Source organism: Dendropsophus ebraccatus, chromosome 10 (assembly GCF_027789765.1).
Source record: "Dendropsophus ebraccatus isolate aDenEbr1 chromosome 10, aDenEbr1.pat, whole genome shotgun sequence".
Classification (NCBI taxonomy): Eukaryota; Metazoa; Chordata; class Amphibia; order Anura; family Hylidae; genus Dendropsophus; species Dendropsophus ebraccatus.
The window spans coordinates 33246135-33265411 of NC_091463.1; the positions used below are offsets into that span (position 1 = coordinate 33246135).

At 46.7% G+C, this 19277-nt stretch overlaps 2 protein-coding genes across 3 annotated transcripts in view; one reads left to right on the top strand and one right to left on the bottom strand.

Moving 5' to 3' along the window:
* The window catches only part of RPS4X (ribosomal protein S4 X-linked), a 490857-nt gene that overhangs the window by 170932 nt on the left and 300648 nt on the right, over window positions 1–19277 (bottom strand). The window lies entirely within an intron of this gene.
* Window positions 1–19277, top strand: part of LOC138802628 (TSC22 domain family protein 3-like) — a 43836-nt gene that overhangs the window by 22151 nt on the left and 2408 nt on the right. The window contains exon 1 of one of the 2 annotated variants that reach the window (XM_069986141.1): window positions 18472–18720. The exons of the other annotated variant lie outside the window; for it this stretch is intronic. Coding sequence (XP_069842242.1) covers window positions 18599–18720 — 122 coding nt within the window. The 5' untranslated portion in view covers window positions 18472–18598. Of the gene's footprint in view, window positions 1–18471; window positions 18721–19277 lie in introns of those variants that run through there. 2 annotated transcript variants of the gene reach the window in all.

Here is a 19277-nt window from a genome sequence, read left to right on the forward strand (position 1 = left end):
AGGAGGAGGAGGTGTGTGCCCAGGTGGAGTGGGAGGGGGGTGAACTGGGTATGTGCCCTCCTGCCCTAGTCTACCCCAGTCACCCCCTAGTCTGTCCCAGTCACCCCGAGTCTGTCCCAGTGATCCACAGTCACCCCCAGTCTGCCCCAGTGATCCACAGTCACCCTCAGTCTGCCCCAGTCACCCACAGTCTGTCTCAGTCACCCACAGTCTTTCCCAGTCATCCACAGTCTGTTCCAGTCACCCACAGTCTGCCCCAGCTGCCTCTCTGCCCCTGTCAGCTCCCAGGTGCCCTAATTCTAACTGCGCACCCCCCCCCCCCCCAGTGCCCCTGCTCCAGTTGCCCACTGTTTTTCTGTTCCTGTCTTTCTACTGTACCACTCATCTATTTGTGTACTACCACACCCCTCATCTGTTAGTGTACTACTACACCCCTCATCTATATCTGTACTACTACTACTACACCCCTCATCTGTACCTGTACTACTACTACATCCTTCACCTATACCTGTTCTACTACTACGACCACACTAATCTATACCTGTACTACTACTACTACAACCACCACACACTCATCTTTATCTGTACTACTACTCCCCTCATCTCTACTTGTACTACTACACCCCTTATCCACTATACTTCCACTACTACACCCTACCTAGATGGAGGCACAAAGAAGGTCTCCTATATTACATGGGAGCAAAAAGTGGCACATATTTGGCAAAACTACTTATATGGGGCACAGAGGGGGGCTTGTCTATTACGGCGGGAGCACTGTTACAGCGGGAAGCAATACAGTTATCTCAAACATCATTAAAATTGTATCTAACGCTGCAAGGAGAGAAATGTTCTATTTAGCAAAAAAGAAAAAAAAATTGAGATTTAAATCAAGAATCGTCAAATTATTATTTTTCTAAATCGAGATTCTATAGTGTGAACATAGCCTAAGAGTGTGAATAGAGCAAGTAAAGTAGCATTTGATGACGACTAGTTACCTGCGTAGTAGGATGAGGACAGTGATGTGGAGGTCTTTTGTGCACTTTGCAATACACATACACAGGTATGCGATTGTCTTTTATCCCTGTTTCCGTGCAGTAAGCTTTCTGTGCATAGTGAGTGATCATACATGGACAGCAATCGGATAGACTGTGCACATTTTACATTATATAACATTGTAGAATATTGTGTGGTCTATTATGCATCTAATCTTAGGATCCCCTGTCCATGGCTGGACATTGGGTTCTCTGAGGTCTTTTCAGAAGGACCCCCTAGGACTCTCTTGCTCTGTCCTCTTGTTTGTTACTGTTGTCCTCTCGGTAGAAAGGCCTGAGAAGACAGGGTAAGAGAAGGGGAGGCCTTTGGACAAGGGCCGTTCTAGTTTGGGGCGTAACTGGGATGCCAGACATTAAGAACTGGGAGTTCTGCCAAGGGCTTTATCAAAGGAAGCAGATCGACCGGCAGCTGGAGATGGGAGCTTGCCAGCTGTCTCTCTCTTTCTCATTTCTTTATCTTTTCTTTATTTTCTTTCTTTCTTCTCTCTATCTACATGTATATTTGTTCTGCTATGAAGACTGTATTACTGTTCTCTGGATTAGTTGCTTCTCTGTATTCCTGTGGATTCAGCTCCTTCCCCATGGTCTTTTCTTCTGTGTAGAACACTTGACTCACGGTGTACCCGGAAGTATTTCTATGGAATCTGTGCCGAGTGCAGAAAAAGAAAATTACCCATCTATTCAATGCAGTTCCCTTTATCTCAACAACGTCGTGACTCGAGGAAAGTAATGATTACACGGTTGGAGGTTCCGATACTGGATTTCTGCTCTGGAATTACAGTACATTCCATGGACTTCTAGGCATGATAGGCAAATATTATATAGCATAACATTCACAAAAAATTATGAATATACATTGATGTATAGAGCCCGATGAACGGTATGATTTGGCAGATTATCGTTCCGTGTAATAGGGTTCTGAGGAGCCCCACTTCACCATTCCTTCTCTCCAAAATTGTCAGGCCTGACCAGTCTACACCATGTTTCAGGTCCCACTCTCTAGGGTACACTGCAGGACTAACAGTCCAGGCTACTCTATAGACCTGACAAAGTTAAAGCGACTCTGTACCCACAATCTGACCCCCCAAACCACTTGTACCTTCAGATAGCTGCTTTTAATCCAAGATCTGTCCTGGGGTCCGTTCGGCAGGTGATCCAGTTATTGTCCTAAAAAACAACTTTTAAACTGGCAGCCCTGTGCCCAACCGCCGTAGCCTAGATTGTGTATGCATTAGGCTGGCACACCCTCTCTGTCCCTCCTCCCCTCCCTCCTCATCATTAGGAATGCTCCAGGTAGATTGTCTCCTATTCCCCACCTGTGGCAGCCCGGCAAATGGGCTGGATCGTTAAGGCACCTGTGCAATGTTCAGACAGGAGAAAATATTCTAGGGGCATTTCTGATGAAGAAGAGGGTGGGGAGGAGGGACAGAGGGGTGGCGCAAAGTTAGGACACAGATACTGTAAGCCACGGCCGTTTGGCACAGGGCTGCCAGTTTAAAAGTTGTTTTTTAGGACAATAACTGGATCACCTGCCGAACGGACCCCAGGACAGATCTTGGATTAAAAGCAGCTATCTAAAGGTACAAGCGGATTGGGGGGCGGGGGTGGGGGGCAGATTGTGGGTACAGAGTTTCTTTAAAGGAGAAGTCCGGTGACCCCCCAAAAGTTATACAAATCACCAATATACACATATTACAGGAAATAACACTGTAGTATACCAGAGCATGGTTCCTGTGGCTGGGCTGAGGATGGCACCTGTCAACAAGTGTTATTATATATTTAACATGTTTTATGTGCAACTATTCTGTGTATTTCTCTGTACCAGTAACTGGCAGGCAGAGATGGGTTACATGCTTTACACTGCACACAACACACTACAGCGACATCTACTGACCGTAGTGGGAACTGCTATAGGTAGTGTGGTAAGCTTAGGAAGTTGCTAGAAGGGGGTGTGGTTATGCAGATAGGCCCCCTATATAAGGCTGGCTGTTGCAGAGCTTAGCTGAGACAAGTGAGACAAGTGAGACAGGAGACAAGAGACCAGTGAGACAAGTGACCAGCTGTAGAGGGGATAACATCACCTCAGGAGATCACCACAGAGAGAGAAGCTGCTGAGGGGAACAAGGAGAAAGATCTTACACAGAGCAGCAAGAGAACAGACAGCTGGAGGTGAGAGAAAGAGAGACCCTGAGAGACAGTTTGTCAGGTGCCCCCTCAGGAAAGGGCCAGCACATATACAGTCAGTGGGAATCCTAAAGACAGACACCCAGTGGAGAGACTTGGCTGTAAGAGGGAGCCGAGTTAACGTAGGCCTCGGCACCCATCTTCCTGACATTCGGGGGGTAGGATTGACTAGGACCCCTGGATCCTCTGGGACCCGAAAGTTGTGGCCTAAGGCCCGGCCCAGTAATTTTGCAGGAAGCTCCCTGGCAGACAGGGAGGGGAGAAGCAGACTCAAGCGCCATTGGGAGAAGTCCACAGGATCACAGTGCTCACCAGCGTCCCACACGTACTGGCAGACCAGGACCTAAGGCAGGTCGTCTCTCTTCACACCACCAGGCTCTCACAAGCACAGTAGCTCAGTCAAAGCCGCCAGTATTCACCACTGTATGCTAAAGGACTGTATAACACCTGCAAGTCTTACAGTAAAGGAGTTGTTGTTACACTGCCTCCCTCCTTGTCTCCCTGTTGTCTGGTCCACCTGCACCACACCACCATCAAGGGCCATATTACCGGACAGCAGTATTTGGGGTTGGCCCCGGGGGAACTACAGGTCCACACCACCGACCACCTTACACACGGGTGCAGCCCCCCTACAGAAACCGCTGCAGCAGCCACAGAAGAGAGAGAGATACCAGGGAAGCGCCAGAGTCCCCCTGTACCTGCAGAAGCCCTCGTGCCCACCTGTGACCGTGACAAAGTTCCAGCCATCCTGCAGGTATAGCACACTCTCCCCCTGCAGCCCTCAGTGCATCCCCTCACAGAGGAGCTCAGCGCCACACTCAGGAGAGACTACCATCACCATCATCCTCTCCTCACTCCCCTCACTCTCTTCCCGTTACCCCGGCTCGCTGCATAGTTCTCTTTTGGCGTCACGAACAGGATAGGCTGTGTGCCTGTCACAAAGTACCAACACCTCAGCTGTGAGAAAACTGCCCTCAAGTGTGTGCTAACCGCAAAAGAGGGGGAACCCTGTATCCACAGAGACTTTGACTGTATGCTGCTTGTGTGAAAAGACTGCTAAAGTGTTTCTGCTACTGTTTTACTGAACTGTTTCGCCTGAGAGAAACTTTGCTTAAAAGAGGGGGAAGATGGAACCCATATCCCTGTGTGTGGATTTACAGATGTACAGCATGGACTTTGCTTTATTGAAAGAGACTTTACAAGCCACCATGTTTGTTTCACTGTGCCACCTTTACTGTGCTCTCAGAGACTTTGCCACTATCCTAAAGAAGAAGGATTTGTTTGCTGCGTCACAGCCGCAGTGCACCGCCCCTCAAGGGGTTAACTACAGCTCCGCTGAAGCGCGGGAAAGAGTAAGTCCCGCCTCACCTCAGAGCAGCTACGCAGCACCACAACAGCAACGGTCGCCCGCCAAGTCTCCTAGAGGTCTGCACAGACAGCGCTTCCGGAGTCCACTGTGTGCCGCCATCTTGGGTGAGTCCCAGCCTCATAGGAAAAAGAGCGCCTCCGTCCCACACAGGAAGTGGGCGGATCCTGGACCGCCCGGAAGAGGAGGGGGTTCAGTAGCGAGCAGCATGGCGAGCAAGCAGCAACCCGAGACCGGAGTTCCCGCATCCGCCATGTCCGCCAACCCGGACGGCATGCCTGAGCCGCAGCCTGCCCCTCACTCCTCGGAGCAGGTCTGCATTAGTATGCCTCCGGACGCAGCGCTCGAGACAGCCGACCCAGAAGAGGCAGGGGCGCTGGAGGCTCCACCGCGCCAAGTTCCCCTCATACCCTGGGAGGAAGGGGCAGCGATACAACCCCGTTTGATGGACGGTCGGCCACCGAGCCCAGAGGAATCCGTGATCCCCAAATGGTGTTTTGGGGACGAAGGCTGCCTGCAGCAGATCCTCACTGAGATCCGGGAAGCCAACACAGTCCAGGGGACCCAGCCCCGACAGCGGCCAAGCACCGACACCGACATGAAGTATCGGCAGTTCTATCAGGAGAGGATGGACCGAGAGCGGGAGATCCGCCAGAGGCTGAAGGAGCCCACTGAGAAGGACGCACGCCCCTTACGGCTGCAAGGGACTGTACGTGAGTTCAGCCGGGACCGGGGGTATGGGTTTATTGAGGACAACCACGGGCCCAAGTGGTATTTTGTAAACCGGGCTTCGGTGAAATGCCCTGACCTGCCGGAACACTTGCACTCCCTGTACCCAGGAGAACAGGTGGAGTTTACCCCCATGCTGGGACCCCGAGGGTGGTGGGCAGCGGGTGTCACCAGGGTACCGCCCCCACCTTATAGCGGCCTAGATGAGGACTGGTCAGAAGACCCCCACAGACCCTCAGTAGCCCTCCGTGAGACCCCAGAGGGCCTACGTCTGTTGCCGCTACCGCCCCCAGACTCTGATGGGAGTGCACCCAGCTCCAAAATGGCTGAACCAGCGCCTTCTCCCCCTTCAGCCCCATCAGTAGCTGCAGAAGCGGCTCCGCCTGCCCCGGTCCCTACTGTCACAGCTCCAGCGGTACCCACCGTCACCATAGAGGTACCACCCGCAACTACAGAGGCCACCCTGGTGGTTGCAAAGCCTGTGTCCACGGCAACCTGGTCCACAAGCCTTCCGGGTGTCCGGGACGTCGCCACCACCACCATTGTGGAGGCGAATGCCACCTGGCATATGCACTTAGCGCCAGGGGTGAAGGTGCTCAGTGGTCCTAGCACTTCCACCGGAGAGGAGAAAGCAGTGCCTGCAGGGGTCTCGGCCGAGTCCTCCACCCACACACCATCAGGAGTAGCAGCAGCACAGCTACCAGCGTTTCCGCCACTCACACCAGGTGAAGAGCGACCACCCTTATCCAGCGCTAAGGGCAGAGCCGCCATCTTGGCTCTCTACAAGATGCAGCAGCGCTGAGTTCGTCTGAGGTACTGTTTACCCACTGTTGGCAGGAATGCCCTAGTTACCTCAGAGACTGCAAAAAGTTAAGTTTATTGCAACGTTTAAGATATGTGCCTGGCATCTGCCATGATCTGAAATATGGTTTTATAAAGTTTTATGTGTGCTGCAACGTTTTCTTTTCTAAGTAAAAGTGCCTGGTCTTAGGACCATGAAAGTATTGCATTAAAGTGCTCTTGTTTTGGGGGGGTTATGTTTTTGTTGGGGTTTAGTGTGTTAAAAAGACACACATATGCCATGGACTGCCTTTTTTCAGTGAAACTCTAATGGACGCTACCCAGGTCATGTGCCAAAGAGTTTGTTTGCACTACTACACTGTTATTGCAGCCATGTGTATTGCTTGTCTAAAAGAGCACTCTAATATGGACGCTGTGCTAAGTGCCAATAGAGAGACTTTAAGAGTTCCCTGTTGGGCAGGAGCCCACTATGTTTACAAAATTGTTTGCACTATATTTGCCTATGTGCCTAACCAAACTTTTACACTTTTATACAGGTATGGTGCCTTTTATTTGTGTTTCCAGCTTTCATCCTCGCCCCAGCCCGTCGCCGAGGTCGGCTTATTTTTAGAGGGGGAATATGTAGTATACCAGAGCATGGTTCCTGTGGCTGGGCTGAGGATGGCACCTGTCAACAAGTGTTATTATATATTTAACATGTTTTATGTGCAACTATTCTGTGTATTTCTCTGTACCAGTAACTGGCAGGCAGAGATGGGTTACATGCTTTACACTGCACACAACACACTACAGCGACATCTACTGACCGTAGTGGGAACTGCTATAGGTAGTGTGGTAAGCTTAGGAAGTTGCTAGAAGGGGGTGTGGTTATGCAGATAGGCCCCCTATATAAGGCTGGCTGTTGCAGAGCTTAGCTGAGACAAGTGAGACAAGTGAGACAGGAGACAAGAGACCAGTGAGACAAGTGACCAGCTGTAGAGGGGATAACATCACCTCAGGAGATCACCACAGAGAGAGAAGCTGCTGAGGGGAACAAGGAGAAAGATCTTACACAGAGCAGCAAGAGAACAGACAGCTGGAGGTGAGAGAAAGAGAGACCCTGAGAGACAGTTTGTCAGGTGCCCCCTCAGGAAAGGGCCAGCACATATACAGTCAGTGGGAATCCTAAAGACAGACACCCAGTGGAGAGACTTGGCTGTAAGAGGGAGCCGAGTTAACGTAGGCCTCGGCACCCATCTTCCTGACATTCGGGGGGTAGGATTGACTAGGACCCCTGGATCCTCTGGGACCCGAAAGTTGTGGCCTAAGGCCCGGCCCAGTAATTTTGCAGGAAGCTCCCTGGCAGACAGGGAGGGGAGAAGCAGACTCAAGCGCCATTGGGAGAAGTCCACAGGATCACAGTGCTCACCAGCGTCCCACACGTACTGGCAGACCAGGACCTAAGGCAGGTCGTCTCTCTTCACACCACCAGGCTCTCACAAGCACAGTAGCTCAGTCAAAGCCGCCAGTATTCACCACTGTATGCTAAAGGACTGTATAACACCTGCAAGTCTTACAGTAAAGGAGTTGTTGTTACACTGCCTCCCTCCTTGTCTCCCTGTTGTCTGGTCCACCTGCACCACACCACCATCAAGGGCCATATTACCGGACAGCAGTATTTGGGGTTGGCCCCGGGGGAACTACAGGTCCACACCACCGACCACCTTACACACGGGTGCAGCCCCCCTACAGAAACCGCTGCAGCAGCCACAGAAGAGAGAGAGATACCAGGGAAGCGCCAGAGTCCCCCTGTACCTGCAGAAGCCCTCGTGCCCACCTGTGACCGTGACAAAGTTCCAGCCATCCTGCAGGTATAGCACACTCTCCCCCTGCAGCCCTCAGTGCATCCCCTCACAGAGGAGCTCAGCGCCACACTCAGGAGAGACTACCATCACCATCATCCTCTCCTCACTCCCCTCACTCTCTTCCCGTTACCCCGGCTCGCTGCACCAAAAGTTCTTTTTCCCTGCACTTACTATTACATCAAGGCTTCACTTGCTGGATAAAATGGTGATGTCACGACCCGACTCCCAGAGCTGTGCGGGCTGTGGCTGCTGGAGAGGATAATGGCAGGGGGACACAGGGGGACACAGGGCACTGGAGGGACACTGAGCTTCCCTCTGCCATCATCCTCTCCAGCAGCCACAGCCCGCACAGCTCTGAGATTTGAGTTGTGACATCACCATGTTATCCAGGAAGTGACATCACCATGTTATCCAGGAAGTGAAGCCTTGATGCAGTAGTAAGTGCAGGGAAAAAAGCACTTTATAAGCATTTCCATAATAAGTGTAAATTGGTGATTTGTATAACCATAGGGGGCAATACAATATTTTATTAAAAATTTTCACTGGAATTTTCACTGGACTCCTTTAACTAGTGGCCAACAAAAAGAGGGATCTTCCTTTACAGCTTTCCTTAGGTTTGAGCACACCCCTACTTACTCCTTACAGGTTTCCTTAGGTTTGAGCACTTACTCCTTACAGGTTTCCCCCACCAGGCTTACTTTATATTAACAGACCCAGCAGACCTGTCTAGGGTTTACCACTTCCAGGCAGGCCATACAGTCAGGACATAGTCAGATGCTCATTGCCCACAATTATTAGTGGTTACTCTCTTAGCACACCTTCCTTGCCCGTGATGTCTAGTCCTTCACTGCTCTCATGGTCTTTAGCCCCTCTACATCTACTGCAAAAGCACAAGTGAGCCAGCCCCAGGCCTACTTTTCTTTGCAGAAGTGAACAACCCTTTGTCTGAAACAACTCATAAATTATAAGTACTATGCCTGCTTGTCACCAACTCTCCTTCCCTTGCTCTCCTCTCAGCCGCTCCTCCCTCTCAATGTAGTGGTGCAGCACATCGGTATGATCACCTGTCTTGCACCTCATCCTGTGCCTTACAGGTTAGAAGGCCATCATTCCTGTAGCCAGGAGCAGCAATCACCACTCGCTGTCCAGACCACCTGCACTGAAAAGGTTCATGTACAGTTCACCCTCTTACACAGTAGTCTGTAGAGAATCACAGCTAGCACCATATGTCACATAGTGGTTCACACCTGCGGCAAAAATACAGTGCATGCTTCTACCTGTCAGCTGACACCTGGTAATGTTTCCGTCACTTTTCTAATAAAAAAAAAAAATAGGGGCAAAAATATTTGCTCTATGGGACATAAATATTTACTATGTTGTTTCTAAATGACTGAATCACCAAACTGATTGTAGATGGTAACAAGATAGTTCGCATCATCGACGTTGCTGAATAAACGTGTGTCTTTAACTGCAAAACGACCCTGATAAACTGAGAACTGGATGTGTGGATAGTGGTGTTTCTCCTGTTTGGTCAAACAGGGAGTTAAACATCATCTTTAATAAAAAATGATCTTTCTCCTTGAACTGTTTCCTCTACTAGCTTTAAGAGGAATGTTCTGCGTATGCACGTCCTTCGAGATGTGCTAGATATGAGTGTATAGCCCATTGGCATAGAGGGCTGGAGATGATCACTTATCACCAGCATTAGTCATAGTAATACACACTTAAGTAGGGCCACATTTTCTGTGTGGTTTTAGGCTATGTTCACCCAACATAAGTTTGATATTAATCACAGCTGTTGCTGCCGATTTGCAACAACATCCGAGATTAATACAATACTTACGTACCGCCGCTATTCATTGAGTAGCGGCCGCACATCCCTGACAGGTCACACAATGGAGAGTACGGCGCTCCAATATTCAATGGTGTTCATTGGCAAATCGGGATGCGGGTGCACACTGGTTGGAGCCTACTGTAACGCCTGGAGTAGTGGATCCACTGGACCGACACTAGCGATGGCACAAAACCGCACCAGGGAGCGGAGTCTAAGGGGCCGCTGGTTTTCACCAGAGCCCGCCGCAAGGCGGGATGGACTTGCTGCGGCAGGCGACCCCCAGGTCGCTACCCCTGGCTTGGTTGCTAGTGACGGCAGGCGAGGCGTGGCAGGAGCAGTAGGCAGGAGATGGTGCTGGCAGAGGTCTGTAGGCGTAACCGCAGGTGACAGGCTGAACACAGGAGCAATAGTGTAACAGAGAAGCAGGAACCAGGAACAAGGACTAGGGACCAGGTAGCGGACAGGAATCAGGAACAAGGACTAGGGACCAGGTAGCGGACAGGAATCAGGAACAACAGGGAGCTGGGCCAAACGCTATGGGAAGCATGTAGAGGCTCCAACACCTGTAGTGGGGCAGGGCTGGAATTTATAGGAAGTGATTAGTGCACCTTCCAATAAGGGGCGGACTGGGCCTTTAAACCTGAGACAGCCGGCGCGCGCGCGCCCTAGGAGGCGGGGCCGGCCGGCACAGCGGGTGACAGGAGCGGGGCGAGGTAAGGCGCCCCCCGGGGCCGAACTAGTAGCAGCGCCGGGTCCCTGTACATGGACCCCGGCAGCTGCATGGAGAGGTCGCGGCGGCGGTCCGGAGCACGGGACGCCGCCGTGGCCGTGACACAATTCAACAGAAATGAAGATCATCCGGCCAGTACTGCAGTACCGGCCGGGATGATCTTCTCTGACACCGGACGTTCTGGGACACAGGACGGCCAGTGTCTTACATGGTGTAAACACCATTGCAGCCAGTGATTGGCTGAAGGGGGGAGTCCTTCTAGAGATAATGTACCACAAGAACAAGGAAAATTGGTGGCAAGCAAGGACTGGAAACCATTGCGGCAGGAGATTGGGAGAAGTGAGTATCACTTATATATTTTATAGCACCATTAACTATATATCTATCTAAAAATCTTCCTCTGACAAACCCTTAAAGCAACTTTTGAGGACAGGGTGCTAGTGAAGACACATTAAGTATTTGTACTTGAATAGGCTGAGTAGTAAACACTGGTTCTCCAAGGGAATCCTTACCAAAGATACAACAAAAGATCCACTATACTCCTTAACCTCTTCACGGACCTTGTTTTTTAGGAAAGAAGACTACATCTCGCACTATGCTCTACTCCTATCTCCAAATCACACATCTGGCGTCTCCTGGTGGTTGATCACCCCTTTCCCCCTTTCCTACGACCGATTCTCTTTTTACGACTAGACTTTTATAGCACCAATAATGTATCACTAGAGAGGTATCTGCAACATGCATGGATATCACTTGCATAATAGTAACACTGGAGTTGTTTGTTACCAGCATTGGTGGTGGTGGTGGTGGGGGGGAGGGGCGCCCTTTCACCTGCTGGACCCCAACAGATGTAATTTGCTGAATGACCTTCAGAATCCCATCAGATCACTACAGAGCGCGGCTCTGATAGTTACAGCTCATGCTGACATACTTTCCATTTGCAATCTGTCGCTTAGGAGCCTGCGATAGAATTGGAAATGCCGTGCAGGAAATCTCAATGAAAGGGAAGCTCTCCTTTCAAGTCTACGATGGGAAAAGCTCATTATCAAAACCCGGGAGCCTGATCTGGGCACTTCAGCTGATTTATGAGATTAATACTGTACGCACAGGAATACACCACAGGAACGAAGGCAGAGAGCGCTTCACACAACCTCCTGTTTCCTGTCATTATGTAACAAGTGGAAGGCCTGAACCATCGCAGAACAAGAAAGGCTTGAGCATTTAAGGTCACAACAAAAGGATCCACAACTCAATATGGAACTTAGGGGTTGTCCAGGTTTCGAAAAACATGGCCACTTTCTTCCAAAAACAGTACCATCCCTGTCTATTAGGCTAGGTTCACACTATGTAAAAATGATGCATAACAACGGATGTCATTGTGCAAATAACAACCGTTATTTAAAAATTAATGTTTGTTATTTCGTTAATTATGGCCCTTGTACACTACATAGTGTGAACCTAGCCTAAGAGCCTTATTACATGGGCCGATTATCGTGCAAAAAATTGTTATATTGTTCAGATTTAAACGATAATCGTTCTGTGGAATTGCAGGCAATGTTGGAAAAATCGTTCGTATGTCGTTGATCGTTGATTTAGATCTGAAGCTAAAATTATCGTTAATCGTTTGCTGTAATTCCACGTTCGTTTGGTCAAGTTCATTTTTTCACTAATCGTTCAGTGTAATTGCACATTGTTCATTGTTTTGCTGGGATCAGAAGGAATAAACGATCATAGTAACGGTCATAGTAACGATCGCAACTAACGACCATCATTCTGTGTAATATGGTGAACAATTTCAAGGTAACGGTTAACAATCTCGTTTGCTATCATTTATCGTTAGTCGTTAATCGTTAAAAATCGCTCCGTGTAATAGGACCCTAAAAGTGAATGGAGCTGAATTGTAATTCCACACACAACCTGAGGACGGGGTGGTTCAGTTTTTGCAAGAAAGCTGTGCTTTTTCTAATCCTGGATAATCCCTTTAACCAGTCTGCGTGTCTTGGGCAGATGAAGCATATAGGAGTAGCGTGGGTGTATGTATCTTTCTATGTATGCATCAGGGAATTCCTGGACTACAGGCACAGTAACAACAACATTAATAGGTCTCCTTCCTGCTGCCGAATGCTATTTATAATCTGCGCTCACAGAGCGGGACAGCGTGATGAGAGATAACCTGTTTTTATTCTTGACTCCTCACACGCTAGTGACCTCTAGATGTTTACTGCTCAGTGCGGACTACATGCAGACATTTACACTTTCCTCCTGTTTCCCCCTTCCCACTATATCATGCCTTCTCCTTCCCATCTGGAAGCCATAGAATAAAAAACAGCTTAAACATACAGCTTAAAAACAATTACAATAAAGAGATTTTAAAGGGGTTGTTAGCTATTCTCTCTCCCTCCCCCAACACTTTACCCTCCACACTTCGGTAGACGGGTAATGTATCGCGATTGCATATGGGGGAAATCATACTGCAACATGGTACGTAGTCAAATACCATGATAATATTGCTATTGGTGCCATGATTGATCTAGAGCAGGGATTGGGAACCTTCGGCCCTTCAGCTGTTGCAAAACTACATTTACCATCATGCCTGGACAGCCGACAGCTGTCCATGCATGATGGTAAATGTAGTTTTGCAACAGCTGGAGGGCCGAAAGTTCCCCATCCCTGCTCTAGAGTATACTGGGTGAATAAAGAAAGATGGGGTTAGTTAGAGGCCAACTGTGTGTCTATCACCTGAGGCAGACCCTGGCTAATGTCACTGCACATCTTCTGGCCCAGCCTGTGTATAGGGCAGATTGTCTAATAACTGGAACTAAACCTTTATGGTGCACTGTCAGCAGACAACATGGCGGTATTGATATTATGAGCATTACCGGTATTTCTCTGTCTGCAGATTAACATTCTGCCGGCTTTGCTCACGAGCTGCTCCAATTACATGTTAGTGCATGACCTGATTTCTAATACACGCCTGTTATTATATAATTGCTTGGCACTCATTCCTGTGCACGCCTGTGTCCCGGCCCGGCCGCGCACCACCTTGTATTACCTGCTCTTAGGTCATCAGCACAGTAGCAAATACATATATAGGTCTACGAACAAATGCTAAGTAAAAAATTCATCATCATGAACTGAAGTGTTATCCGTAGACATATTTTGGTAGACTTTACCCCAGTTTACAGCAGGCACACAAGGCACGGTTAGATATGTATAATAGAGTTAGGGAGTATGTATCATTATTGCAACTGTTTTCTGCTAGCGCACTTTTCACATGCTGTGCAAAGATATTTGTTCCACGCGCAAATATTATCAATAGGAGCACAGGCCTTGATAAATATTGCAGAATTTTTGCACTTTTTTTGGGGCTAGAAAAGGCTAACAAACTAGGGACTAGATGGAATACTGCTGCGCTATATATTTTTTTTTGCGCAAAATAAAAAAAATGCTCATAATAAATCTGGGTAAAAAAGTAGCTAACATAAAACCATGCCCCCTCCAAGGCAAAAATTTGAAAAAAAGGTGCAGCCGGTGCAAAAATACTGCAAACTCCAAAAAAAAAGGAAAAAAGAATGATACATATACCCCTTATTCTATAATATTATTACAAAATGGGAATGCTGGGGGTTGTAGTCTTGCAAGAACTGAAGTGCCACAGGTTAGGGATCACGGCATTATACAGTCGTTGTATTGTTGTTGCCCATAAGCCATTAGTCTAGCATAGCATAATAACATAATTAGTATTGCAGCATTAGATCACTTGTGTTCTCTCTGTCATACGAAGTGTTTCACAATGAAATCAGGTCAATGAATAATTGCTGAATTAATGTGCACCTAAATATAATGTAAGCCTAGCAGAGAGATTACTGCATCACTCCTGTCTACCACTAGGTGGCAGACAAGTACATACACAGCTGTCAGATGCAGGCGCAGGACAAATATTTATGTTACATTTACAATATATCAAATAGTAGCATTCAGATGAAGGTTAATTTATACATGCACACACACGCACATACATACACGCACATACATCCATGCACACACATCCACACACATACATCCACACAAACACATATACATCCACACACTCACATACATACACGCACATACATCCATGCACACACATCCACACACATGCACACATACATCCACATACACGCACATTCATCCACACACACATGTACATCCACACACTCTCACATATACATCCACACACATGTACATCCACACACTCTCACATATACATCCACACACATACACATACACACACATATACATCCACACACTCTCACATATACATCCACACACACACACACACACACACACACACACACACACATACATCCACACACTCTCACACATGCACATACATACACACACATACATCCATAGACTCTCACACATGCAAACATACACACACACACACACACACACACATACTCTTACACATACATCCACACACATAATAATACCGGCCTGTATGTTATTAACAGTGTTGCAGCATAATTCCTGAATTATGAGCTGGGACAATATACTTTACACAAAACACTGATACTCCGGTCCAGAGGCCAAGGGCTGCACTGATTACTAGGACAAGGGGCTATTACTGTAACTATTGATGCCGTAGGTATAGGGCTGGGTTCACACCTGCGGTGGAGGCTCTGTTCTGTACATATCTATTTTGTCCAATGCATTGTTAGACATCATACTGGAATCCTATTTAAAGGGGTAGTTCACAAAAAATTCTTTTTAAATCAACTTAAAATTTACTTGTATTAAAAAGTCTATAACAAGGGTGTCAAACGTGGCCTTCCAGCTGTTGCAAAACTACAATTCCCATTATGCCTGGACAGCCAAAGCTTTAGCTGTCCAGGTGTGATGGTAATTGTAGTTTTGCAACAGCTGGAGGGCCACAAGTTTGTCACCTGTGGTCTGTAGGGGCTGTCATGCAGCAACAGAACAATGTAACAGAAGAAACAATGTAGATGTCAAACCAGCATAATATAGTAATACTTTCAAGTGTGCTCATATACCCCCAATGATAGAATCTTCTAGCATATGTCTGCGTCAGGGTAAAGCAGCTCTCTGACGCCACCTAGAGGTATATTAGCTATCCCTAAAGTCAGCATTTGACCCCATTAAGAAGCCTTAGCACATGACTGTGATGTTTTTTAGGTTGTTTATTTCCAGTAGTTGTTACCTTTATGTCATTACCATCGGATGGCCACAATCCCAGGACAACTTTATAACTTTTTCAGGGACATTTAATCTCCTCATGGTACATACACCGGGCTCGCCCTTCTTATAGTAATTCCAATATGAACATACTGTTCTGTTCCTTCTGCAGTGCAAATATACGGTACTGATGGAAAATTTTCTATGTGCTAATATTATCAATTGACAAAACTGCCTACAATGCAAAAATAATCTTGCCTAATCCTTGGATGAGTTACATAAAGTCTGATCTTTAAAAAAGAGGTCGTATCGGGGGTGACCACACCTCTGTAAGAGAACTGGCGTGAACACAAAACCGTATCTGATTCTGGTGGAAAGCTACAATGAGGTTTAGCTGTGGATTGTTTTGGCTATACCATATCTAAGGGGAACATTGTGTTCTTTTCTTCTACAGTGTAAACAAGACTTTGGAGCTGATACTGTAGTGGTAATGACAGGGGCGCACCAGCAGAGGGAGCCATTGAGCCATACTGTGCAGAGAGAATGCAGATGTCCAGGAACTGAAGTCTCAGGGCTGCTGGGGGAGGGGGGAGCTTGTACCTCTAGTAAACGTGTCTGCGCGAGGACACTGAAATATGTGCTGTGAGATGAAATATCATGACCAGTCTATACCGTCTTATACCAGAACATCTGGAACTGTGTCCTACACTAGAATACGCAACGTCAGCATTTTCACACATTATCTATCCTGTGCATACTCCTGTGTATAGAGCCAACAACTCTTGTCTTGCAGAACAACATAGAACTTGTACTCCAGAAAGAAGGAATATAAATATATATATATATATATATATATATATATATATATATATATTCCTGCCGCTTAAAGCTCAGATACATTGCATTGTTTTCTATTGTAGTCAGTTATGTAAGCTACCTGTTAGTACAGTGCACACCTACACCTACAGCCCAGATCTGCTGTGCAGGTATGACATAAGGTGTTTTCACAGATACCTGCAGCTTCTTGCTTCATTCTTATACAGAATAGCTGGGTGGACAACTAACCCTGTTCACACCTGAGCCTGCCATAGTTTATATGAGGTCTCTGATATGGCATACTAATGGCCAGCTTATGTTGCTTTTAGATGGGCTTTCCTTTCTATTGCTATAATATAACATCCCTCTATGATCGTTGGGGGTCCTACATTTGAACCCCATTGGTCCAAGAATGAAGGGGATACCGTATCAGCTGCATTTCCCGCCTTACAAATCAACTGGTGCCGGAGATTTGTAATTTACTTCTATTAAAAAAATCTCCAGTCTTCCAGTACTTATCAGCTGCTGTATGTCCTGCATGAATTGGTGTATTCTTTCCAGTCTGGAAAGCAGAAGTTTTCTATAGGGATTGCTACTGCTCCGGACAGTTCCTGACATGAACAGAGGTGGCAGCAGAGAGCATTGTGTCAGACTGAAAAGAATACCCCAATTCCTGCAGGACAGACAGCAGCTGATAAGTACTGGTAGGCTTGAGATTTTGTAATAGAAGTACATAACAAATCTCTGGCACTTTCTGACAACAGTTGATCTTAAAGAAAAGAATTTTTGGTGAACTACGGATAGAGACGGCTGCACATCGGGGGAGCGCTGCTCTGCAGGGAAAACATGCAGTGCTAAACCGTCATTGCATCCCCTTAATTCTCAAGGGTAGTGAGAATCTCAGAGGTTGAATGGAAGATGGAAAATCTTCTTAAACTATGTTAATAATCGTAGCAGATGACACTTTCCAGTACTGAAAAACACATTGCATAAGGATGCCGATGGCACATGTATGTATATGGCGGTGCATACAGTACGGGTGCTAGTGCTCCTCATATGTGCAAAGAAAACTGGTGCCCCTATGATTTTTTGACACGGTGCAGGGTATAGTACTAGAAACGCCAGTACATGTCCCAATATATATGCTGTATCGGTATCTGACCCATACACATATATTACTTATTACATATATAGTGCTCATTATGGTTTTCTTATTTATGCGTAAAGTGTGGTTGTGCAGAAAAAGTGAACCATGGCCATACCCGCAACATATGTATATATATATATATATATATATATATATATACGTTATTTTGGTACATAGCGTTAATACTATTGATAATAGAGAGGAACGGGCATAGTGTTAATACTGGTGATAATAGAGAGGAACTGGCACGGTGTTATAGCTACAGACGCATTTACTGAGACCAATGGAGCGAATATGACCGTTACCTAAACACTTATCCAATAACCGAGCGTCCATTGCTGTAAATTAACTTATATTCTCATTTGCTTTATGCATAATTTTGCAGTTACAATAAGAATGCTGTATAGTCTAGAATTCATCCTATAGATGCCTATTGCACATGCTGGGATATCTATAGCCGCTACCAGTGTTGTGCAGAATAGCAGAATCTAATAAGCCACAGGGGGTTCCCTGCGAGGGAATTGGAGGGTTTATCATGTGCCGGACATTTAATATGTTTTTGCACAACTGCTCAGATCTCATGGACAGATCCTCAAAAACAAATCGATGTTCAGAGGAAAAATACTGAGCCTCATTGTGCAAATGTATGTCAATATATTGCAGTGAACTGAAGCTGTTTATTAGCTCTGTGGTTTGGAGGGGGGGGGAGGTTACCCTGTCAGCTACTTTGCATAGCAGAGGTGACACCATATGATGTCACCACCCATTGCTATATAAGGAGGCGCAGCACTGAAATAGCATTCAGTCTGAGCTTGTTGCATCAGCACAGGAGTCCTGATCTGGGTTCATACAGTATAGCCTGCTTACAAGTGCTTCTTCTCTTGTGGAAATCTAAAGTGTCCTATTATTCTGCAAACATGAGCACGGGAGTGTGTAAATACCCCATGGAGGTGGCCGTGTACGAGCTGCACAATTTCTCCATCTCCTTCTTCTCCTCCCTTCTGGGGGCAGATGTTGTATCCGTAAAACTGGATAACAGGTAAATATCGAATTATTTCGGAATATTTCCTTTTACGACTTTTTTTTATTTTATAATTTTTTTCGAGCCTCAGCAGAACCGTACTGCAGCAGGTGTAGCTATAGATTGCCGCCCGCTGTGTTTCTGCTTCTTAGGCATGCACGTAAGGGAGATCGTATATTTAGTACATAAGCGTTCATTTCATGGCTTTTTAGCACGCAACATGTCTAGGATCTCAATTACCCCAGCATTGCAATGCACAAATAATTAGAACTGTTTTTGTAATATTTGATTTTCTAAAAAATTTTTTTTTATAAATTACATAAATTTTGTTAATAGCAAATCTGTATTCTAGTAATAGTATATATATAATCCGCATTTGTGTGTGTGTGTGTATATATATATATATATATATATATGTTATAGGGAACTCTCTATATATTATATTTAGCGCGTGCCTGGGGATATTACATGTAGTCTTACATTTCTCTATCATACGATTACACCCTCCCATAATTATAGTGAATGGCATCCCATCACGATATTCTGTAGCACAGCAGACATGCCTGAGCTTTGTT